General features: G+C 44.9%; 1 protein-coding gene across 8 annotated transcripts in view; it reads left to right on the top strand.

The window, feature by feature from the left end:
• The window catches only part of AKAP9 (A-kinase anchoring protein 9), a 354,940-nt gene extending 334,006 nt beyond the window's left edge, over positions 1 to 20,934 (top strand). For 7 of the 8 annotated variants that reach the window (XM_077490822.1, XM_077490820.1, XM_077490821.1 and 4 more), the window contains 8 exons: positions 3,236 to 3,344; positions 6,686 to 6,868; positions 8,107 to 8,298; positions 11,370 to 11,602; positions 13,402 to 13,487; positions 15,087 to 15,204; positions 18,500 to 18,624; positions 20,445 to 20,934. In XM_077490822.1, coding sequence (XP_077346948.1) covers positions 3,236 to 3,344; positions 6,686 to 6,868; positions 8,107 to 8,298; positions 11,370 to 11,602; positions 13,402 to 13,487; positions 15,087 to 15,204; positions 18,500 to 18,624; positions 20,445 to 20,485 — 1,087 coding nt within the window. In that variant the 3' untranslated portion in view covers positions 20,486 to 20,934. The remainder of the gene's footprint in view (positions 1 to 3,235; positions 3,345 to 6,685; positions 6,869 to 8,106; positions 8,299 to 11,369; positions 11,603 to 13,401; positions 13,488 to 15,086; positions 15,205 to 18,499; positions 18,625 to 20,444) is intronic. The other variant, XM_077490818.1, reaches the window with a different exon arrangement.
• Positions 20,935 to 25,252: the final 4,318 nt, after the last annotated feature.

Here is a 25,252-nt window from a genome sequence, read left to right as displayed (position 1 = left end):
GGTGCTTCTACCGACTCACCACTTCCATCGGCGACTCAGACACAGGATCCGCCCTCCCCCGGAAGGTGATCATAGAGATTTCCGGCGGACCAGATGGTCGCCGGAGTCTCTGTGATCATTCGGAGGCCGGGCGCGATGTTATGACGTCACTCCTGGCCTCTGCATTCAAATAACGGCGCCGCCTCGGCTGGGAAGCCGTGATCGTTTTTTTTTTTTTCTTGTTTTTTTGATTTTAGGCTTCACAGCCTAGATGTGAGATGTGGGGTCTTATTGACCCCGTATCTCACTGTAAATAGGTCCGATCGTGCCATATTCCTATTACAAGGGATGTTTACATTTCTTGTAATAGGAATAAAAGTAATACTGTCAAACTAAAAAAAAAAAAAAGCAAAATTAACAATAAAAAAAATTTAATAATTTAAAGCGCCTCTGTCCCTGTGAGCTCGTACGCAGAAGCGAACGCATACGTAAGTCCCGCCCACATATGAAAACGGTGTTCAAACCACACATGTGAGGTATCGCCGTGAACGTTAGAGCGAGAGCAATAATTCTAGCCCAATACCTCCTCTGTAATTCAAAACATGTAACCAGTAAAATATTTTAAAGCGCCGCCTATGGGGATTTTTAAATTCCAAAGTTTTGCGCCATTCCACGAGCGCGTGCAATTTTGAAGCATGACATGTTGGGTATCTATTTACTCAGCATATCTTCATCTTTCACATTATGCAAAAACTTTGGGCTATATTTACTGTTTTTTTTTTTTTGTTTTGTTTTTTAAAGCATGAAACTGGGTTTTTTCTGAAAAATACGTGTTCGAAAAATTCCTGTGCAAATACCGTGTGAGATAAAAAGTTGCAACGACCACCGTTGTATTCTCTAGGGTCTTTGCTAAAAAAAATATATGATGTTTGGGGGTTCTATATAATTTTCTAGCAACAAAATTATGAACTTTACATGTAGGAGAGAAATGTCAGAATTGGCCTGGATGCGAAGTGGTTAATAAACCGACACTTCCCTGCCCCACGGTCCAGCGATGTGGCTGCCCGGAGGCTAGCTCCTCTCCCTGCTGCATTCTTCTATTGGCCAGCTGATCTTCTGGGACCTGAGTTGTGTCCCAGAAGATTGCTGGCAGGGAAGGGCCGCCTAGGGCGAGAGCAGGAGTCGCCTAGGTGGCCAAAGATAGGAAGTTGGAAGTGGGACAGGAAGTCCCACGAAAAAAAAGGGTACACACTTAAAAATGACATGCCAAATGTGGCATGTCAGTGGGTGAGGAGTACTTAAAGCGGAAGTTCCATTTTTGGGCGGAACTCCGCTTCTGCAGCTTGCTGACTGTAAAACTTTCATATACGGTGGCAAAGTGGCTCTAATGCACAGGATCATGTACCTGGTATCCTGCACTTCCAGGTATGGGGCGTGCACGCTGCCGGTGACCTGCTCCGGCTGTGATTATACACAACAAGAGTGTATCTGCGGGTACCGTGGACTTGATGTTCACGCAGAGAGCCAGAAACAAGGCAGCTCACCATTCTGTCAGTAGGGAAGGCATTGATCCTGTGTTCCTGCAAAGCAGGAACATGGATCAATGCCTTCCACACAGTATACAAGCACTGTCTAGGCACACAATTAACCCATTGATCGCCCCTGATGTTAACCCCTTCCCAGCCAGTGTCATTAGTACAGTGAGCATGCCTATTTTTAGGCACTGATCACTGTATTGGTGTCACTGGTCCCCACAAAGTGTCAGTGTCTGATTTGTCCAGCACAATATCGCAGTCATGCTATAAGTCGCTGATTACAGCCATTACTAGTGAAAGATAAATAAAAAAAAATAACATAATTTCTAGACGCTATAACTTTTGCCCAAACCAATCAATATACGCTTATTGGGATTTTTTTTTTTACCAAAAATATGTAGCAGAATACATATTGGCCTAAATTGATGAAGAAATTTAATTTTTTTTTGCACTCCTGTGACCTGTTTTCAGCAGAGAGCGGACTAAAGTCCACTCACTGCTGGCGTCACAGGAATTGGTGCAGGCACCGCGCCATCCTGACAATGAAAGTCGGGATCTGCCAGGTACCTGGATTGACACCCGGCTCAGGGTCTCAGTAAGCCACTGAGAGCCTGAGACCGCCGCTCCCCGACCCTCCACAGCTCAGCGCTCCAATGACCACGGAGGAGAAGAGCGGAGAGATGCTAATTAACAGCTCAGCAGCTCTGCTCAGGGAGCTGTGAGAACCGAGCCAGCGGCAATGTTCAATCGCTCGGTTCTCAGTGAAGAGCCGCCGGGAGACAGATACAGTATCGGACTAAGTAAGTATAATGGGGGAAAAACTCCAAACCCACACGTCTTTTACTGTATTTTACACATATTATTTAACTGTAAAAGCCTTGTATAGACATCCAAAAGCTCTTAGAGTGCTACTGGGAGTTGCTGTCCTAGATGTCGGTATCCCCAACAGTCTCAGAGCTTAGTAACATGCTACAGTATTACTCCCTGCTCATTCCCATGCATATAAGGTTATGTAGGAAGATTGGGAGAGAGGCAGAGGAGCTGGGCCAGCACAGAGTGTAATTAGACATTAGAAGAGGAGGGACTGATGTGCAAGGAAGGAGGGAAAACTGTAGCTGCTTAGGGAATTGACTCTTCCTGTAGTGGACAAAAATCCCTACCAAGTTCTAAGTCACAAATGAATAAAAAGTTGCCTACAGAAAGGAAAACTGCAAGAAAGCTTTTAAAATACCTGATTTCTTTGTGCTTTAAGGCCCCTTTCACACTGGGGCGGTGCGGCCGTCATTTTAGTGGCGGTCTGTGGCCGCTAGCGGGGTGGTTTTAACCCCTCGCTAGCGGCTGAAAAGGGTTAAAACCGCCCGCAAAGCACCACTGCAGCGGCGCTTTGCCGGTGGTATAGCCGCGCTGTCCCATTGATTTCAATGAGTAGGAGCGGTGAATACACCGCTCCTTTCACCACTCCAAAGATGTGGCTAGCAGGACTTTTTTCATCGTCCTGCTAGCGCACCACTCCAGTGTGAAAGCCCCTCGGGCTTTTACACTGGAGTAAAAGGGGCCGCTTTTTCAGGCGCTACACAGGCGCTATTTTTAGCGCTGTAGTGCCTGAAAACCGCCCCAGTGTGAAAGGGGCCTCTTTTTATGTTGGTGACAGGGTCTTGTAGGGGGGTGATCACTGGCTTACTGGAACTAATGACATCCTTTGTGGCGCATTTGTGTTACAGGGTGCTCTTTGAGAGAGTTGATGATGAGGACTTGGCCTGGTCGCAAAACAGCATTCAGGAAATTCTGTCTCAGCTGGAGCATGTGGCCGTTCTATCACTACAAGGACAGGTGAGATGATACATCTACATCTACATTCTTATGAAGTTAGTTTCTGCTTTCTTGCATTTTATATCTAAGCAGCTTGATTCAGCTTTTCCTTAGTGATATGTATTTTATACCAAAGCTTTTATATCAGCCATTTAAATCTGTTTACTGTTTATGTTGGAACTTAAAGTGAATAGGTGCTTTTCCCATGCTAAGAAAAAGGTTTGCTTATTTATGTTGTGAGAAAAGAGGAGGAATCCTCAGCCCTGGGAAATCTCTAAGACCCTTTTCACATTGGGGCGTTTTTCAGGCACTTTTGGGCTAAAAATAGCGCCTGTAAAGCACCTGAAAAACACCTCCCAGCAGTCCCAGTGTGAAAGCCAAAATGCTTTCACACTGGGACACTGCGCTGGCAGGATGTTAAAAAAAAAAGTCCTGTGAGCAGCATCTTTGAAGCTGTGTACACGCCACTCCTGCCCATTGAAATGAATGGGCACCGCTGACGAAGCGCCTGCAAAGTGCTTTGGCAGCAGCACTACACAGGCGCATTTAACCTTTTATTCGGCCGCTAGCAGGGGTTAAAAGGCCCCGCTAGTGGCCAAATAGCACCGCTAAAATGACAGTAAAGCGAGCTAAAACTAACAGTGTTTTACCATCAACGCCCACCTGATCCAGTGTGAAAGCAGCATAAAACGTACGCAGGTCTTCCTCTCCTCACTCTCAGGTTTGAACCATGCGTCAGTGGAATGAATGGAAAATAAATATTAGCAGCTAGCGTGGCAAGCAGTTAATGAAACGCGTTGCTTTACATTGCATGGGCAAAGCATGAGTTCACTGTAAGGCAAATGCAGAGTGTGTTTGGCTTGCATTTAAATCTGTTTGAGAGACTTCTAAGTTCCATTTAAGTTCCTTCACAAATGCATTGGGCCTGCAGCTGACCTCCTACAAGCTGCTTTTGCATTCCTATTGACTTTTATATGGAGAGAAATGTAATTCCGAATTAAACCTATTTCTGTCTACAGAGGCTCTAAAGTAGATCTGTAGCCATTCTTGTTTTTCTATATACACATTAGTCATACCAGAAGGGTTCTTATAGGTGTGAATGCCTTAAAGCGGTGTTCTACTGTAGCTGCTGACTTTTAATAAGGACACTTACCTGTGCAGGGAGCCGGCGATGTCGGCCCCCCCGAGACCGATCCATCCATTTGATCGGGTGTAGGCGCCACCATTCCAACGAAGGGAAATCAGCTTGGAGCCTTCAAGCTTCGCATTGTTTCCTACTGCACATGCACGAGTCGCGCTGCACTTTATGAATGGCCCTGTCAACTTCTGGGGGACACACAGGTCTCAGGAAGGCAGCGGGGCAGATAAGGAAATGTTGCCCTGGACCACGGCCGACCTAGGACGGAAATACACCCAGTACTTCAGAAAAGGTAAGTAAGAAAAAAAATTATAATTATCCAAATTCGAGTAGTGGAGGGGTGGTCTTTCCTTTAAAGCTAAAGTAGTAAAAGTGGGTGGAATTCCGCTTTAATCTATTTCTTGAAGATCTCTTAAAGGAGAAGTACAGCAAAAGCTTGTTTGGCTGTACTTCTCCTGTGGATCACAGTTCTGCACACCAGTCACCTGTTTTCAGCAGCTGATGTCAAAGAGCCGGTCCAGGCTCGGGAAAGATAGCGGCCACATGGTCATGATCCGCCTACATGCCTGGTCCGGTGTTCTGTCAAAAAGAGTCAACTCCTCAAAATCTCCAATTATGTCACTTCCGGTGACTCTCAAGCAGCAGTAAGTGCATATTTCAACGACTTGGCTGTTTTCACAGAACACCCGCAGCGTATACACTACGGTACACAACCAGTTGACTGTTTTGAGAGAACACCCCCTAAGGAGTAAAAAAGTTGTTGCCGCCTTGGAGGCGGCCATGTTGTTGGTTACTAGTGGGTGGACTAACAATGTCCACTCATTATATCGTGTAATGTAGTGTATACGCTGCCGGTGTTCTGTGAAAACCATCAAGTCTTCGAAATCTGCAATTACCGCTGCTGGAGAGTCACCAAAAGTGATGTAATTTTAGATTTGGATTAATATGTTCTTTTAAGACAACACCGGCACCCGGCTCCAGTGAACGCGGGGGGGGGGGGGGGGGGGGCAGTGCAAAGAGCCAGTGACTGACAGCAACTCTCTGCTTAGGGAGCACTGAGAACCAATCGATCAACAGTGATTGATCGCTTGGAGCAGGCAGGGGACAAATGCTGCATCCACCTAGGTAAGTATGATTAAAAATAAAAAATCCCATACTTCTCTTTTTATGTTTCCCTGATAGACATGCAGGACAGCAGAGTTATATGTGTGGCTGATGTATTCGGTCCCACCTGAAAGGAAAGTGCATCCACCAGTTTTATCTTAGGTGGATCTGTCTCAGTGCGTACCGCCTAGACACTCTTACATTGTGGACAGAACTGTAATGAAGATCTGAGAATCTTCCAGCAGTAGCATGAAAGCCAATCCCCACTCTTTCATCACTCCTTTTTCCAGCAGGAGACACAAGGTCTGCTGGGAGATGTAGTGTGGGTAAATGGGATCTTGTCACTGTACCATGAATTGTAACTTCTAGATCTCCTTTGCAGGTCAGCACTAATGTTCACAAGCTTCTGCGCATTGGGATGCAATATTTGTGCAAGTATTAAGTTATATATTTGCATGGGTAGTTGACTCTTTTTTTTTTTTCTTATGTGAAATAAAGGAAACTGCATAATTCTAAAGCCCCATACACGCGATCAGATTTTCTGTTGTTTTTATTCTTCTGATTTACCAAAAACATGTAGTGCAAGGGCCTGCCTGATTGCATACACATTGAAACTCTTAAGGTTTGACCTCATATGGTTTTGGTAAATCTCAAGGAAAAAATCAGCAGAAAATCTGATAGTGTGTATGGGGCTTTAGATTGTAAAAAACAGTGTGTTTTAGTGCCACCTACAGGAGGTGAAGGCTGGGCGCAAATTAAAAGCACATGAGGTGGCTTTATCTAGCTACCACTGCTAGAAAGACTTGCTAGCTGGCAGTACAAGGACAACAAAACTTCAACAATGACAAAAGGCCCCACACAACCAGAGGGACGTTTTTAGTTTTATTTTTTGTTTTTTTCAATGAACCCAGAGAAAAGAATCATCTTCTAAGGCTATTCTACAGCCAGTGCTAGCCTGTAGTTCCAGGTGGGTAAGTATGGCAAAGCTTTTCATCTTTAGATTGTGATAGGACAGTGGAAAACGTAATCGGTCAAGTTTTGGTTTGTATAAAATGTATAGTGGCCACAAATTTCAGGAACATGTATAACTTAAATTTTATGTATCCCCCTCTCCCTTCAGAAGCTGGTGTTACCATCAGGAATATCTGCCAACACTCTGACAGAGAAGCTTCTTACCCAGAATGCTGAGCTAACAGGATATGTCAGTAGGTTAACCGAAGAAAAAAAGGACCTGCAGAATTCTCTGTTAAGGCTGGAGGGAGAAGTATCTCACTACAGAGCAAGAAGGCCATCAGGAGACCATGTGAGTAGATGACAGGAAAGGAACCATTCAAAGTTAAACTCTTTTCCTCCTCCTTTTTTTTTTTTTTTTTATATCCTCTCTTAATGATTATACGTTTTTATTCTATTATTGCTTTATATGTCTGGCTTTTCAAAACATTTATGGCTGGATTATGGCTCAAATCACATCTGCACCAAAATGGCGCAGGACCCCTTTTTCTTTTTCCCCGCGCCTTAAAGAGGAAGTAAGCCCTGATGGGTTTACTTCCTCTTTGATTCCCTGCAAAGGTAAAGCATAATGGACTACTATGCATCGCATAGTAGTCCATTATGTGTCACTTACCTGACACAGGAGCCAGCGAAGTCACCGCTGTCCCCTGTAGTCCGGAGCATCCATCTTCTCGGTGGGTCTCGCTGCTCCGCCGCTGTCATTCGACAAAGCCGCGATGACGTCACTCCCGCGCATGCGCACGGGAGCCGCCACTTGACTGCACGCCGCTGTCTACGGCGCATGCGCTGTAGACAGCGGTGCCTGTATTTTGGCAAATATCTCCTAAACCATGTAGGTTTATAAGATATTTCTTGGACCTACAGGTAAGCCTTAATCTAGGCTTACCTGTAGGTCAAAGTGGTTTGTAAGGGTTTACAACCACTTTAATCGTATCACATGGGTGTTCATACAAGTGTTTTGCAAGCTGTTTTGGGGTGTCGTTATTCTGTTTTGGGGTGTCGGCGCAGCACTGCGCTAATCACAGGCAGTGAGACATTGCCCGATCTCTGCAGCCGCACATCGGGGCAATGTCTCACTGCCTGTGATTAGCACAGCGCTGCGCCGACTTCCTGGCGGGCTCTGCACGTGTTCCATGTGAACACACCTGAGCTCATGCCTACCGGCAATAGGAGCGTCCCAATCAGCACGACGCCGACTTTGCAGCTCCACACCGATTTCAAAAAGTAGTTCCTGCACTATTTCTGGTGACTTTAGGGGTGATTTCAATAGACATCTGTGCATGAAGCAGCACATATGTTTTTTAAGTCACCCCCCTGGGATGGGACTGATATGCGGCTTTGAAATCATACGAGTTCAGATGAACTTGCAGAATTTCAAAGCCATGTTCAGTGTGAACAAGAGCTAAAGGGAGATTTTATATGGTTGGATGAACTTACCAGAGCAGTGTTCTGTGACACTTGAAGGTATACATAAGTGATCATTTTGCCTGTTGTCATTCGGATTACACTGTCTTATTTTGTCTTCTTCAGTCTCCGGTGGATAACTCCCAGAACTTGGATACACTTTTAGTAACAGAGAGAGAAGCATGGAGCAGAGAGAAGCTCAGCCTGCACAAGTCTCTGAAGCAGACAGAGGCGGAATTGTCCAAAGTAAAAGCAGAGCTGAGGAATGAAGTCATGCAGAGGGATTTTGGTCGGGGGAATGAGAACACGACACTGAAAGTGAGCAACTATTCTTGAACAAGTCTGTGTATCTGGATGTGGGAGTGTGCTATGTGGATTCTGCCTAAATGGTGTGTGCATGGGCTCGAAAGCTGTCCACATAGGTTGCATGCTCTGTACAATCTCCTTTAGACCTAGCAAAACTAAGTAATCTAAGCCTTACCTAAACAATAATTCAATTTGTGTCCAGTCAGATAAACTCTTGTGTTGTGAAGTTTGCCGTAGACTTAAAGAAGATTGTACAATCTGCAGCATGCATGGCCATTCGCTTCCTTTCTTTAATCCTTTCTCTCCCTTCCCTTTGCAACATATACCCCTTTTCCTTTTGTCTCCCATTGCTATGTTTAGCTATCAGGAGCAAAAATAAATTTACGATACTTGAAGATATAGCGGAGCATATGACTCACTCAATTTGACAGTGTTGGGCCAATCACCCAGCATCAGCACTGTCACATGGTAGGAAATCATAGCCCTGTGTAAGGTGTCCATTTATGAAACTGTGAACAGCGGTGATCCCGAGGATCGCCACTGATCACAGTCCATAAACAGTTTATAAACTGAGATAATCGCGGGAGAATGTGTTTGAACATGTTCTCCCGCCGATGATCTCCACACATTGAGAATCCTCATTGAGTGACACAGAAACAGCCAGTTGATGAAGCTGCGATCTCAGCACTTCATTGGCGATCTGTGTCAGAATTCACCCTGCCAGATTCACCAGCTCAAAGTTGGAAAATCGGGGAGTGAAGAGAGAATCCCGGGGGTATCTGAGGGGGAAGAAGGAAGATTATTAACTTCCTTCTACCTCAATCAGACCCCCCAAGACAGTAACCAGTTAGGCTTCTTCAGGACACGATCAAGGTTCAGAAAGGTGACAAAAAGAGAGAATGAGTCTCACTGTCTTGTTGATCGACTGAGCCTCATGTACAAATATCTGGAACGTTTTCACCAATAATATCCAATATGTGGACTATTTTCAGAAGGTTTGTGAAAAGATACCCGGCATGCAGCTAATTCTATTCAGAGCAAAGTTAGAATGCTGCTCAAACAGGGGCATATAAACATCACACAACGGTAAAGACCATATTCAGAGATCCGGAGTCCAATAAAGGAAAATGCAGATGGAGCTCTAATGGGGTATATCCCATCTGCATATAATGCCCGTAAAGGGATAGAACATGCACTAGAACGCAGAGGAATTGCCCCTGGGACACAGCCTGTTACTGTACAATATATATATAATTTGTGTGTGTGTGTATGTGTATATATATATATATATATATATATATATATATATATATAAATAATGTAGAGGGACTGTTTATATTATTAACTTTACTCCCTCTTTGTTTTCCTGCAAAGGTAAAGCATAATGGGCTACTATGCATCGCATAGTAGCCCATTATGTGTCACTTACCTGAAACAGGAGCCAGCGATGTCACCGATGTTCCCTCTTCCACGGAGCTATCATCTTCTTTCTGGGTATTTTGGCTCCGGTACTGTGATTGGCCAGAGCCACGATGACATCACTCCCGCGCATGCACACGGGAGCCGCCACTAACGGCATATCGCTGTTAGCAGCGGCATGCTCAGTGCGCCTGGGCGCCTCTGTCTAAGACAGCTGTGCCTGTCTTTTTGCAAATATCTCCTAAACCGGTGTAGGAGGCTAATCTAGGCTTACCTGTAGGTCAAAGTGGTCTGTAAGGGTTTACACACACTTTAACCACGCTGTGTGTCCGTGTACTGAGCAGTGTTAATTTATCACTGCTTAATAAACTGACATCTCAGTGTTTCTGTAAAGTTCTGGTACTGTAATCTCTACTGAAGTCTCATGGGATTCCAATATCAGGGGCCGTTCTCCACTGTTTGAAGCATTTGTAGATCGCTTCACTCCTCCAAAGGAGAAAGGATGATCTCCTCTGAGAATGCCGGGGAATGAAGCAGTGAAATGTCTTCACTGCTTGATAAATGGACACCTAAGCTACAACTTGAGCAACTCATTATTTACACATGGCAGATTCTCCTGCCTCCATTTGCCAAACAGATTGGTGGAGGAGTAATTGAAATTAAGTCTGTGCTCCAGGGTTGGGGTGGGGGATTAACGTGAACCTGTTACTTTGACTGGCATGGGCAAAGTTCACTTTACTTGATCTGTTGGATTACAACACAATTTTATATGTGAAGCTTAGTTGGATTTTTCATGGCTGACTGATATTATTTTGCACAAGCTAGTCTGGTTCTGGGAGGTCTGCAGAGTACGCCTCCCTCCCTCTTTATGCATTGCTCTCCACTATCTAGTGTCTCTAGATACCATTAGCAGGGTGGATTTGAGTTAAATCATTTTTTTTTTTAAAACAGCCGTCATCTCTGTCCTGCAGTGGCTCCTCCTCTGACCTGCTGTTTAGTCGCCGACGGTCCCATTCACTTTAATGGGACAGCTGGTGATGCGGCAGCAGGTGAGTGGATTCCCGCTAACAGGCGCTGCCATGATGGATCTGAAATGACAGGTGCTCTTTAAATGTAAGGACATATTCTTGCTGGTAGTTAGAATCTTTAATATTTGCAAACAAACTGAAAGTTTCCTATTTAGTTTAAGCTGTGAGGTTAGCGGCGATATTCAAATCGATTCAATCATACAGTTTGTAGTTTACATAGATTTACAAAACAGTGATATAAAGGAATATTCCTGAGATTTGTTTTATCTTCTGGTTACTGTGAAATTGTGTCAATGCATCAATGAAGAACATGTTCTCTCAGCTTGCAGCGCTTTGAATCATACCAAAAGTGTAACTATTGCAGAATATACAGCCTTATGTTACATAACTAAGCTCCATTTCAAGATGAATAAATTCAATTATTAATTTATCCTAAATAGAAAACTATAGATAGATTTCTACTCCAAAAGCATTTTATTTAAAAATGAACTTGATAAAAATCCAAAAAAATCGATTTAAATAACAAAAAATATCTTTTTTTTTTTTTCTTTTTAAATCATTGATTTTTTCACCATCCTGACCATTAGTATTAACTGCAATGATTCTGATTAAAAGTATTTTTCTGTTTTCTCCCAGAGGGTTTATGGAAAATACCTGCGATCGGAGAGCTTTCGGAAAGCCCTGATCTACCAGAAGAAGTACCTGCTGCTTTTACTCGGAGGGTTCCAGGAGTGCGAGGAGGCCACGCTAGCTCTGATAGCCAGGATGGGCGGACACCCAACCTACACTGACCTAGAAGTGATCACCAATCATTCTAGAGCCTTCACTCGTTTCCGCTCTGCTGCCAGGGTAGTCATCGCCATTACCAGGTACAGATCATTGAAACAGCAGAAGGCCTCTGTGTCTAAAATGCCTGTAGTGGAGAGGTTATTTTTGTATGCAGAGCTTTTAGTGAATTGGTTCTTTTCCCATTCAGGGAGAAGTAACCGTTTCACTTTAAAAATGTTCTTCAGGAAAAATGTAAAAATTTTTTTATTAAAGTTTAAATTGTTTGCTTGGACCAAGCTGGTCCAAACGCACTACTCCCTTCAATAACACATGCAGCAGCTGTGTGCACTCTATAACTTGTATGTAGTATCAACTGTAAGCTCTGTGCTCCGGCAGCATGATGGGGACTTCCCATCCCACTCCCGAAACAAAATGGTCAGACTAAGCGCTGATCAGCCATTCACAGGAAGCCTTGTAGTTTCTGAATGAATACAAGGCTTTGTCTCATTGGCTGAGGTGGAGAGGCAGGCAGATGACATCACGTATATCAAAACAAGATAAAAACTGTGCTAGACCTTAATTGTATACAAAACATCATAGCAACAACTCTTCTGTGCGATATAGCACAGTCCCAAATAATAAATTCATATATAGAGTTGTGCTGTAAATAGGATAGAATCTGAGTGCTTCAAACACCGGTGAACTAATAAAGCCCAGACGTGATACAAAAATTCTTTAACAGTATCCACACCATCCGCCACCATATTTTATGTGACGACACCACCATAGGCAAAGTGTTCGCTTACCAGCTTGGACAGATCTCCTATCACAGAAGGTCAGTGACACTTGTTGCTTGGAAGAAAATCACCTGGCTTTTAGGAAAAAACTCAAGACCTTCCTCTTTTAGCAGATGATCAAAGCTCGCCACAGCGCCTAGAGGCGATTCAGTTCGCATTGTGCGCTATACAAGTACTTCATTCATTCATTCATTCAAATCCAGCCAGGGTGTTTACATCATCCGAGGAACCTCTTACAGGGCATGTTGGACACCCTTCCAGGAGATGTTATAGTATGAAATCCCCAAAATACAAAAGGCTCACCATAGCATAAAATCCTTAAAGCTTAAAGTATTGCACTTGCATCAAATAAATGTATATGCACCTTAAAAAAAATAAGCCAACTGGCCAAATTGACAGCTAACAGTCCTTTGAGGATCACGGTGACATCAGCACGTCGCTCTGCCCTACGTGTTTCGTCAAAGACTGCCATCGTTCGGGGCAAGATGACATCACGTGCTCCACCTCCGCCAATGAGAGGAAGCCTCGTATTCGTTCATAAAATATAAACCCTCCTTTTGAAGGCTTGAGCAGGGCTCACCCCCAATCGATTTTATTCCAAGAGTGTACAGGAACTTCCCTGCTGGAACACAGCGCTGTATACTCTCTATAGCTGATGCTACATACAGGTTTTATAGGCCACACAGCCACTGCATCGATTAGTGAAGGAATTAGTTTGCTTGGATCAACTTGGTCCAAAATAACGATTTACAGTTCACTAAAACCTGGCGTTGGGCTTTTAAGCCCTTTTCATTTATTATATTAATGTTTTAAAGTGTACGTCAGGGCAAAATAAAAAAAATTCAATACATGCACATTTCCCCATGTTTTAGCATTCTAAAAGAAAGTTGCATGTACAGAATGATCTGCCAGAAATCTCATGTTTGAGATGACAACACAGTACCCCTGCTGCACTGATATTTTCATACCAAGTCGTCAGCCCCTGCCAGGCCTTTTGCTACCTTAGAAGCAATTCAGACCATAAGATGATGTTAGGCCCCTATAAAATGTTAATGCAATTGTGATGTAGCCAATTGAGGGTTTGACCACATTGTTTTTTACAGGATGAAATTTCTGGTACGGCGGTGGCATCGAGCCACAATTTCCACCACGAGTGGGACAAACCGAAACAGCTGTGGGCAAGGTGCAGGTGAGACAAGAATGCTAAAAGCATGTTGGGCTCTATAGGGAGGGAGATGTAGGGCATGTGCTGTGAGTGCTTAGATTAACTGTATCTATTGCTGCAAGGTTGAATGGAGAACAATAATTCTTCAGAGGAAAAGCACATCAGTGCCTCCTACATCTGTTTTAGCCTCATGGCTGCAAAAACAGCAGGTCCCTGTTTTTATAGACCACCAATGTTGTATTTGTACTTCTCTGTCCATTCTGTATAAAAAATTTTTTAAAAAGCATACCCCAACAAATCAGGAGAGGTATACACCTCCATTTTTTTTAAGTTTAACTAGCAGGTTGAACGAAAAAGCAAAAACTGACAAATCGTGGCATCAATACAAGAGATCTTGATTTTTTTAAGCTCCATGGCTCAGATCTGTAAGGCCGCAACTTAGTCTTCAGTGCATACATTCACAAAATGTTATCAGGTGTATGTAAGTGGGTATGAGGATATCGCCTTCGGGTGCATTGTGCTGCAGGCAGCAGTATAAGTCCTCAAGTCTGGCGGTACCCTATGGGTTGTGTCTCCCTCCCCTCAAGTAGCATTGCTATGGGACGTCCCATTAAGTAATTACTTAAGGCTCTGTGTCCCATGATGTACGATAAAGAAAATAGGATTTTTATAACAGCTTACCTGTAAAATCCTTTTCTTGGAGTACATCAGAGGACACAGAGGGTCCACCCCTCTTTTTGAGGTTTAGATATATTGCTTTGCTACAAAAACTGATGTGCTCCTGGAAGGAGGAGGGGTTATATAGGGAGTGAACTCCCTGTATTGGGTATACCAGTGTTCAATCACCTGAAGGTGGCCCATAACACATTAAGTAATTACTTAAGGCTCTGTGTCTCATGATGTGCTCCAAGAAAAGGATTTTTTACAGGTAAGCCGTTTTAAAAATCCTAGTTTTTGGAGCATTTTTCCAGCAAAAAAAAACGCTGAATTCTCCTGTTTACCGCTGCTGTCAAGAGCATGTGGCCTGGTATGACTTTCTCGTCCCCCCTAAAGAGTGCAAAATGCTGGCAAAAAAACACTAAATATATTAACGTTTTTTATCAGGTGGATTTGGAACGTCTAGTGTGCATGGAGCCTAAGGATGTAGCCCATTTCCTGAAAGGTTTAAAGAAGATCTAATATCATTTTTTGTTACAGTTCTTTCCCCCTATGGGACAAAATACATTTAGTACTTTGCCCCATGTTGCAAAGTTAATTTATGAGTTCCAACCTGTCCTGTTGTGGCTGGCCTGAGAACAGCTTAGAAGGCGATTGGCTGATTCATAAGTGCGGCTTGTCTGAGCTGTGAACACTTTCCACTGACATGCAGCAGCAAGAGAAATCCAGAGCTTTACACCCCCCCCCCTTCTGCATTCCTCTTGCCGCTGCTTTTCTGTGGAAAGTACCTACAGCTCAGACAAGCTTCGAACTTTAAATGCAACACACAAATAGACTTTAAATTCAACAAACATTAATAAAATACATTCATTTTCAAATGCTGATATGTAAATGGAGATTTTAAAGCACAAATGAATGCGCCCTTGCAGCATTGTGAATGAGTAATAACAAGGACTTGTTTTTTAGGTAACGAGGTGAGTACGGACTCGGCCTGTCACCCCGCCAGAAGCCTAGAGAGAATCTCAACTTGTCGCTCCCAGTCCGGCTTCAATTCTCCGCAGTCCACTGTGAATTCACAGCACAGGTAATCTATGGATTATGCAATAAGTTTATACCTGTGATCAGGGAAATTTTCAACCACTTGTGGATTCTTTCTTACACTGATCACTACTAAACAGCTACAGTTTTCTCTGTCAATGCAGAACATGCAGCTTATAGACAGTCCTTATGAAGGCAGCCACATGTAAACGTTTTACAGAAGATAGAATAATTATGTAGCTGAGGGTTAGGGTTTGCCTTAAAAAAAAATCAATACCATTTAGGTAAATAACGCATACAACAATAGTTTTAACACTTTAAAAGGAGTTAAAACAAAGCCCTTACTGACCTGTAGCTGGAGGCACAATAGAGTAATTAAAATATGGGCAAAACATTATTTTATTTTACGTTTTGGATATAGTAAGGGAGAGTTATAACCCCTGTTGGTTTCTTTTTTTTTTTTGCCAGCTGTGCCCCATTGGGGAGATTTTCCTTCACTTCCTGTCCCACAGCCAATATAGGAGGTGAGAGGAAATCCCTGCAAATTAACCTCTTGCAGACCGCCACACACACATATACTGCGGCAAGGTGCCAGGTCACGTACTTTCCAGGGCCCGCTTCCGCTGTGGACACAGCGGGAGCCAATCAGCCGGGGGACTCTGTGTCTGCCTGGACCCGCCGATTGTTGGGGACACAGGCAGAGAACGGTAACCTGCCTATGTAAATAAGGCAGACCACTGTTCTGTGAGAGGGGAAAGTACTGATCCTGTGTTTATGCCAAGCAGGAACACCAATCTTTACCTTCCCTTATTCAAAACACCTCCCCTACAGTTAGCAAGCACAACTTGGACATACAGTTTACCCTTTGATCATCCCTGATGATAACCCCTTCCCTGCCAGTGTCATTAGTACAATGAAGATGCATTTTTTTTTTTTTTTTTTTAGCACTGATAACTTTATTGGTCTCCAAAAAAGTGTCAGTTTGTGTCCAATTTGTCCACTGCAATATCACAGTCCCACTGTAAACCGCTGCTTGCCACCATTACTAGTAAAATAAATAGATAAAAATATCACATAGTTTTTTTTTTTTTTTTTACCAAAAATATGTAGCCAAATACATATTGGCCTAAATTGATGAAGAAATTTTTATTTTTTTATTAGGTATGTTTTATAGCAGAAAGTAAAAAAAATATATTTTTTATATATTTTTTTATTTCAAAATTGACACTTTTTTTTGTTGTTTATAGCGTAAAAATTAAAAACCGCAGAGGTGATCAAATACCATACAACTGTGGGTATAGAATTGGGTATATGGGCTGGTATGATTATTTATATATATATATATATATATATATATATATATATATATATAATTTTTTTTTTTTTTTTTTTTGTGGTTGAACTGGATGGACTTGTGTCTTTTTTTCAACCTGACTAACTATGTAACCACTAAAAGAAAGCTCTATTTGTGGGGAAAAAAGGAAATTTTGGGTACAGCGTCGCATGACTGCACAATTGTCGGTTAAAATAATGCAGTACCGTATTGCTAAAAATAGCCTAGTCAGGGGGGTAAACCTTCCTGAGTTGAAGTGGTTAAGGGACCCTCAGGCCACCAGAACTAGTATCCCCATTGGAAGATTTCCCCTCTATTGCTTTTCTGGGGACAACCCAAAATTTGGGATGATTTTCTTTGACTTTTACTTACAATGCTAAAGGTAAACAGGACAAATAGAGAGGGGGGAATCTCCTTAACGGGGACACAGACAGCAATAAAAACTGACAGGGGTTCTAATCCCTCTCCACTCTTTCCAAAACTAAAGAAAAAGTTTTGCTTTTAGTTATACTTCAATCCTCAAAGTTCACAGAAGAAGCCCTGAAGTACTTGTCCCAGCAACTAGGTTCTCTCCTGTCTCCTGTAATCGGAGCAAAAGCTTTGAAAATGGGGCGCATGGTAAGCGGAGTTGCTGAGTCCCCACTTGGAGAGAGAAAGAGGGGGGCTGATTTGCAATGTCACAACTGGGGGAGGAGAAACTGGGACACTACAAGACTGACTTAAAGTTCACTTTAAGCAAAAACTAGGCAGAATACCATTATAACCCTGCTTCTCTTATTGGATATGATAGACCTTTAAAAATGTGGCTTAAGGTTTGTCTAAAGCCTCTAATGTGGTTGTGTTCCACCTCTAATACCATATCCCTCCATCCAACTTCTGCTCATGTGACCAGTGGGGACATGGTGTTAATAGCACAGTCCCTGGGATGCCAGTGTCCTTAGTATTCACAGGAGTCACATCCACGTCTGCTCCGGAAGGTTCACCTTCCATCCTGATCAGGTCATTTTTTGTGATACGTCACTGCGTTACTTTAACTGACAAATGCGCAGTCGTGTGATGCTGTATCCAAATAAAATGTATGTCTTTTTTTTCCCACAAATAGAGCTTTTCTTTTGGCGGTATTTGATCACAGTTGCAGTTATTATTTTTTGCACTATAAACTAAAAAAACGTCAATTATGAAAAAAAAAAAAATCTTTTTTTACATTCTGCTATAAAACATATCCAATAAAAAAATGTAAAAAATCAAATTTCCTCATCAATTTAGGTCAGTATGAAATCTGCTACGTATTTTTGGTAAAAAAAAAAAAAAAAAATCCCAATAAGCGTATATTGATTGGTTTGCGCAAAAGTTATAGGTTCTACAAAATATGGGATAGATTTGTGGACTTGTGTTTTTTTTTTATATTTTATTTTATTTTTATTTTTTTTACTAGTAATGGCAGCAATCAGCAATTTTTTTTCTAATTTTTTTGCGGGACTGCGACATTGCAGCGGACAAATCTGACACCAAGTGATTTGGGAACCAGTGACACCTACTACACTGATCACTGCTAAGTAAAAAAATACACTGTCATAATGACACTGGCAAGGAAGGGGTTAACAACAAGGGAGATCAAAGGGTTAAATGTGTTCCCTGGGAGTGCTTTCTTACTGTGTGGGGGATGGTTTACCTATAGGAAGAAAGAGATCCGTGTTCCTGCTCAGCAGAAACACAAGTGCTCTGTCTTCCTTACTAGCAGAACGGTAATCTGCCTTGTTTACATAGGCAGACCGCCATTCTGCCTCTCTCGGAATGATCGCCAGGTTTCCGGCAGACATTGGGTCCGCCGGTCCCACTGAAGGGTGCCATCTGTCTCCAATCGAAGCGGAAGCACATGATGCTGTGCTTAAGGGCTGCCCTGACACAGTATAAGTACATGGGGTGGCTAGAGTGCTGTGCAGAACTGCTGTTTTCGGATTCTGTGTCTGTGCTTCTAATACTGACACTTCATTCTCCACCCTTCCAGGTACACCTCTGCATCTGATGCAAGTCCCTGCTTTCATCTCCAGCACTACGATCCAGACAGAGCACTGACAGATTATATAACTCGGCTCGAGGCCTTGCAGAAAAGACTGGGCAGTGTGCAGTCAGGTAATGTAAAATCATAGGCTTTATACAAAAGGAATGAGTCTTTAAAAGGCATTGTTCCTGCTTTGACTGTGGATTTTCAAGATTGGCTCATATTCTCCGCACCCAAAGCTGGATAAGCACCCCTCCTTAAGACCCCTTTCACATTGGGTGGTTTTCAGGCGCTTTAGTGCTAGAAATAGCCTCTGCTAAGCGCCTGAAAACCGCCTCCTATTCATTGCAGGGTGTCTTTTCACACCAGGGCGGTGCATTTGCAGGGAGGGAAAAAAAGTCCTGCAAGCAGGACAGCGCTCCCAAAACGCCCCTGCCCATTGGAATGAATAGACGGCGCATTCAAAGTGCCTTAAAAGCGCTGCAAAACGGTCGTTTTTGACCCCTTTTTTGGGGTTAAAAGCAGACAAAAAGTGGCACAAAAGCTCCGCTTAAACAGCGGTAAAGTGCCACTAACACGAGCGGCACTTTAGCGCTGCCTCGGCCCCAGTGTGAAAGGGGTCTTAAGAATTTCTAAACCAAAGAACAAAAATATATTTAAAGCTGCGTTCCATCCAAATTGAACTTCCGTTTTTTGGCATCCTCCCCCTTCCGGTGTCACGTTTGGCACCTTTCAGGGGGGAGTAGATACCTGTCTAATACAGGTATTTTGCTCCCACTTCCAGGCATAGATACCCCCGAGCCACCGAAGGTATCTATGCCACTTCCTGGTAATTGCAAAAGACAAGGTGTACATCTTTGTACCTGGAGGAAAAGAGACCTCCAGGTACAAAGGTACAAACCTCCACATGAAAAGAGTTTGGGGATCCAGGGGGGTTGTAAATTAGAAAGGAACAGTTTATCCTGCTAAAGAATATTGGACTGTTTTGTTTTTTTGTTTTTTTTTCTTTTGTTTTTTTGCTTTCCTTAAAGTGGTTGTAAACCCTTACAACACACTTTGACCTACAGGTAAGCCTAGATTAAGGCTTACCTGTAGGTCCAAGAAATATCTCCTAAACCTACACGGTTTAGGAGATCTTTGCTGAAAGACAGGCACCGCTATCTACGGCGCATGCACTGAGCGCGGCACCGTCAACGGCGATATGCCGCGCGTGGCGGCTCCCGTGCGCATGCGCGGGAGTGACGTCATCGCGGCTTCGCCGAATGACAGCAGCGGAGCAGCGAGACCCACCGAGAAGATGGATGCGCCGGACTAAAGGGGACAGTGGTGACATCGCTGGCTCCTGTGTCAGGTAAGTGACACATAATGGACTACTATGGGATGCATAGTAGTCCATTATGCTTTACCTTTGCGGGGAATGAAAGAGGAAGTAAACCCATCAGGGTTTACTTCCTCTTTAAAGTTCTGCTTTGTCCTCTTCCCTCCCTTCTATGACACATTTGGTGTGTCATTTGTGGGGGGATGGTGGGTATCACGTTTTGACAGGTACTCTCTCCCACTTCTGCTTGGAATTAACAAGGCAATCTGAGCAGAAGTTCTCCAGTCCCCCTCCCCGCAGTCTTCTGGGACACATCACAGGTCCCATTAGACTGTGGGGCCATTCACAAAGTGCATCGCGGTGGGCAGCTGGGTGCCTTTAGGTAAGATGCCGGTGCCAGGAACCCAAAGGCTAGTGAAGAACTAGCCTGGGTGAAGACGGTGTTGGATCCCTGGACAGGTAAGTATCCTTTTTATTAAAAGTCAGCAGCTACATGATTTGTAGCTGCTTTTTATTATTTATTTTTTCCCTTAGAGCGGAGAACCTCTTTAATTTTTGTCTTTTGTTGAAATTGATGTACTTTTTTTTTTGTTTGTTTTGTTTTTTACCAATTCTTTTTTCACCTCCTTTCAGGGTCAAGTGCAAACACAACACACTACAGCATAAGAAGATAATGCCCTCACAATAACTGACTTGGCTTCTGTAATATTGTGCTGCTTCCATTACCCTGTATTGTGTTTATTGTGGGACCAACATCCACCCCGACCACAATCTGACATGAAGAAGCCACATCAAGCGGTCTAGATTTTCTGTATATCAGCTTTTTTTTTTTTTTTTTTTTTTTTTTTTTTTTTTTTTTAAATCAGCTGTCAATGACATGTACATTATGTGGATTTCTAATTTAATTGATTAACTTATACGTATTTATCAAGGGGGTGAAAGGCAATTGTATGTATCGTGGACTGGGAGGCCAGAGACTGAAGCGACTGTCTCGTCCTACCGTTTGCTGCGGTATCGCAGACTGGACATATCATATGTAGAGACCTATTTTTGTAATGGTAGAAGTTTTGAATTTTATGGGTATTTTGTCAAAGTACTGAAATAAATTTCATCATTTTAACAATTTCATTGATGAAGACTCATGATTGTATTCAGGAGACAACCTGTTGTCCCCAAATTCTGATTGTATGGAAGACTAAATCCACAAACACAACTCATCAACAGCAGAATACTTGTGTCATGTTGTAGAAGATTATAAAGGAATTTGCTTTATTTTTTTCCATCAGATATTCTGAATGTTGTACCCCTGTGTCTGGAAAGCCATCTGCACTATTTTTGCTTACATTTGTGAACAATATATATTTCTTTTATATTCCCCAACCGACACAGCTCCTCTCTTAGCCATTGGGTTATTACGCCACCATTAGGAGAATACTAGGCATTACATGTTATGTAAAACACAGAACTTTCCAGTTCCGCCCAGGGGGCGGTCCCTTAGGTAACAACCCCACAGCCTGCCATGCAGTCATCAGTTTTATTTTGCCTAGTGAAGGAGAAGGACCTAGGAACCCTGACTGGCCCATCGGTCCGTCTTTTTTTCTGCAGAAGCTTGGCTTTTTGCGCAAGATGATCCTGTGATCTGCTATCAACAGCCGGCTGGGTGACAGGCTAGATACCCTTATTCTTGTAGTCTCCCCAGCCTGGGCATCGAGCGTGTGCAGGTCGCAGCTCCGCGCTAGGCCGGCCACGACGAAACCTCAGCTCCAGAGGTGTTCGGTGAGCTTTTATGCACATATGACCGGGCTACTGATGTCTGCGTCACAGTGTGCCGAGGCCAGCAGCCACCCATGTACTGATCAGAGAGTGGGTCTGTAATGGAATGTCTCCCAGCTCTTCAGGACTGGCAAGTACAGCTCTCCCTGCCTCGGTGGGGCTGAGCAGCTGGGCATTCGCTGGGAGGTCCATTCGGGGGTCCCTCACCTCCCTCTCTTCTCTCCCCCCTCACCCCCGTAGGAGATGCTGTATGTGGCTGCTGAGCGGTGTGTGTGTCTGCACAGGGGCTCTCCGGGGGGGGGGGCTCTCTCACCTGTGGGGGGGGGGGGCTGCGCTGGCTGGCTGTGTCCTGAGTCCTGTTTCTCATGGCCCTGGAAGTGCCTGTGTGGCTGTGCCAGTGTCCCTTGCAGCGCTGATCACCGCAATTTGTTCAGCTCTGTCCCTCATGGTTTCAGCATCACCGGCCATCTTAGGTATGGGCAAGGGAAAGCATGCTCTCCTGGGCTTCTGCGGCCATTTTCTCTGTGATTTGTCCTTATACTGGATGGCGGCGGCCATTTTTTAGAAGCCTGAAAACGTTTTTCAGCTTTCTCTAGCGGCAGCATGTGTTCGTGTGCTCTGGCGGACATTTTCCCACTGTTTTATGTCCTTATAATGGACGCTGGGCGGCCATTTCCTTTGAGCCTGAGCACATTGCAGAGCGGTTTTAGCGCCATTAGCAGCAGCTTCCACTGACACAGAGCGGATTCCTCTGCACCTGGGAGCCAACAGAGACCACAGGCACAACCTGCTGGATAGCGCAGAACCTTTCAGTGTGGTGAGTCTTGCGGGAAAGAGCCCCTCAGCCAGCAGCAATAATGAGGGTGGGACTGTCACTGTCCTAAGTCCCCTTCGGGTGGCAGACAGGGTAGGGACAGCATGGCTTCAGAAACTGGTGTTTCTTCCCTTGAAATCCAGGCAGTTGCAACCAGTTCGCCTGTGTAATGCGCAGTGCCTTTGGACACCTTGTCGGCGGTCCTCAATTCGTTCATTGCCAAGATGGAGGCAGTGCGTGGGCGCAAAGGTGCTAAAAAGCGGCTCCTGCCCCCCCCCGTCCTCTGGGGAGAGCTCTGACGCAGACTCTGGTCCTGCTGAGGCTGGTGACCCCTGCTCTGTCATTTCAGATGACGCTGACCAGGACCGTTCGAACAGTGAGGACAGTCCCCGTCCGGGTCCGTGCGCGACAGATCGCGTGTTGGAGCACTTTTCACAGCTGTGCGTGATACCCTGAAGATTCAGGAGCCAGCAGATCCCTCTGCTGATGTAGCGGTCCCTTTTGGGTCCCGTAAGCCACCCCGTTCACCTAGGGTGTTCCCGTATCTGACTTATTTTGACAAGTTAATTTACAAGGAATGGGGTCGCCCGAAACTGACCTTTTCGGTCCCCAAATACATGGTGGTGTGTTACCCTTTTGAGGAGAGCCTTCTCAAAAAGTGGTCAGCTCCTCCGGTCGTGGACCCCCCAGTATCCAGGTTAAATAAAGTAACCCACGATCCCGGTTGAGGGGACTCCCGCATTCAAGGATCCCACAGACAGGAAGGCCGAAGCAGTGGCTCGTTCCTTGTTTACGTTTGTGGGGTCAGCCGTGTGACCAGTACTGGCATCCGCACTGGTGTCGCAGACACTGACTGAGTGGGCAAAGCTGTTGCACTGCGAATTGGGAGAACCACAGGCTTCTCCTGTCTGAGTGGAACTAGCAGACCAACTAGTGCAAGGCCTTAAGAATGTTTGTGACGCGGCCCTGAATACTCAGTGGTGCTGCGGGGCCTGATTTGATTAAAACGGTGGTCGGCCGACCAGGCATCCAAGAAAGCCCTGACGGATCTTCCCTTCCTTGGCAACCGGCTCTTTGGAGCCTCTGTGGATGACATTATTAAAAATGCCACAGGTGGTAAGTGTACACTACTCCCACAGGCCAGGAAGGTTAAGAAGCCACGCCGTAGGCATGGGCCCTCATTTTCCACTCACAAACGGCTTTTTTGTCCGCTCGGAGCTTCGGCAAAACGCCCCCAGCCCGACAGGATGACCACAGAAGGACAAAAAACGTCCCTGGAACCGCAAGCCTGAGAACAAAAGTGCTACCGCATGAAGGTTGCACCCACCCATAACTCGAGTGGGGGGTCACCTTTGGGAGTTTGCAGCCCGGTGGTCCTCTCGACTGTCCGACCAATGGGTCTGCGATCTGATTTCCTATGGCTACAAGATAGAGTTCCTCTCTTGGCCGCAAAACAGATTCTTCCCCTCCAGCATACCCGTTCTCCCGGCTCGCTGGGAGGCCCTCTTGGGGGCAGTAAGGGACCTACTGAATCGCGGGGTGATTGTACCTGTTCCAGAGTCTGAAAGTTTCCAGGGGTTCTCGTAGTTCCCAAGAAGGAAGAGGTACGTACAATCTTGGATCTAAGAGCCCTCAACCACTGTGCAGAGGTTCAGAATGGAATCAGTTTGCTCAGTAGTCGCTGCACTCCATCAAGGGGACTCCCTGGCGTCCTTAGACATCCAGGATGCGTACCTGCACATACCCATATACCTTCGGCATCAAAGATTTCTGCGGTTTGCAGTCGGGGAAGCCCACTACCAGTTTGTGGCTCTCCCTTTTGGTTTGGCATCAGCCCCCCCGAGTCTTTACCAAGGTATTGGCTCCAGTCTTGGCGTTGTTGCGGCAACGTGGGATCGCGATCGTGGGATACCTAGACGATCTCCTCCTGAAAGCATCTTCTGCCTCAGAGTTAGAAGAGGATGTGGCGATCACCGTGCAGACCCTGCAAGAATTTGGGTGGCTGTTGAACCTAAAAAGTCATTGGTAGTGCTGACTCAGCATTTGGAGTACCTAGGCTTGCTGCTGGACTCCAGAGAAGCGAGAGTGTTTCTCCCTTCAGACAAGCTGCAGACTCTCAGAGCCACGGTGAAACTGCTGATGAACCGCAAGTGGTCGTCGCTTCACTTCTGCATGTGATTCTTGGGTCTCATGGTGGCCTCTTTCGATATGCCCAGTTCCACACCAGAGTTCTGCAGAACTTGACGGACTGGTACAAATCTCTGTTGTCCCTGGATCGTCAGATCCAGGTGAGCCAGTTGGTCAGAGATTCCCTGATCTGGTGGCTGAGATCCCTGGTCCTTCAGTCCGGGAAGTCGTTCCTACCTCTGAAATGGACAGTGATCACAACGGACGCCAACCTATCCGGCTGGGGTGGAGTGATGGGGGTTCAGTCGGCTCAGGACCTCTGGTCAACGGAGGAATCCAAGTTGCCGATCAATCTGCTCGAACTAAGAGCGATCAGGCTATGTCTCTCCACATGGTTGATGAGGCTGCAAGGGCGTCCGATCAGGATCCATTCAGACAACGCCACTGCAGTGGCATACGTCACTCACCAAGGAGGAACACATGGCCGACAGGGCCGGTACATGTCGCTTTGCCCACATACTTCGGTGGGCGGGCCAACATGTGCCAGCCCTGTCAGCTATTTACATTCCGGGAGTGGAGAACTGGCAGGTGGACTACCTAAGTCGCCAGATGCTGGACCCAAGAGAATGGGCGTTGCATCCGGAGGTATTCAGACTACTGTGCCTGCAATGGGGCACACCAGACATGGATCTTCTGGCCTCCCGTCTCAATCGGAAGGTGCCGAGGT

This window comes from Lithobates pipiens, unplaced genomic scaffold, assembly GCF_037356315.1.
Source record: "Lithobates pipiens isolate NorthernLeopardFrog02 unplaced genomic scaffold, aLitPip1_a1.2 Scaffold_19, whole genome shotgun sequence".
NCBI classification, from domain to species: domain Eukaryota; kingdom Metazoa; phylum Chordata; class Amphibia; order Anura; family Ranidae; genus Lithobates; species Lithobates pipiens.
The sequence above is the reverse complement of the archived record's forward strand: the minus strand, read 5'-3'. Positions and strand labels throughout refer to the sequence as shown.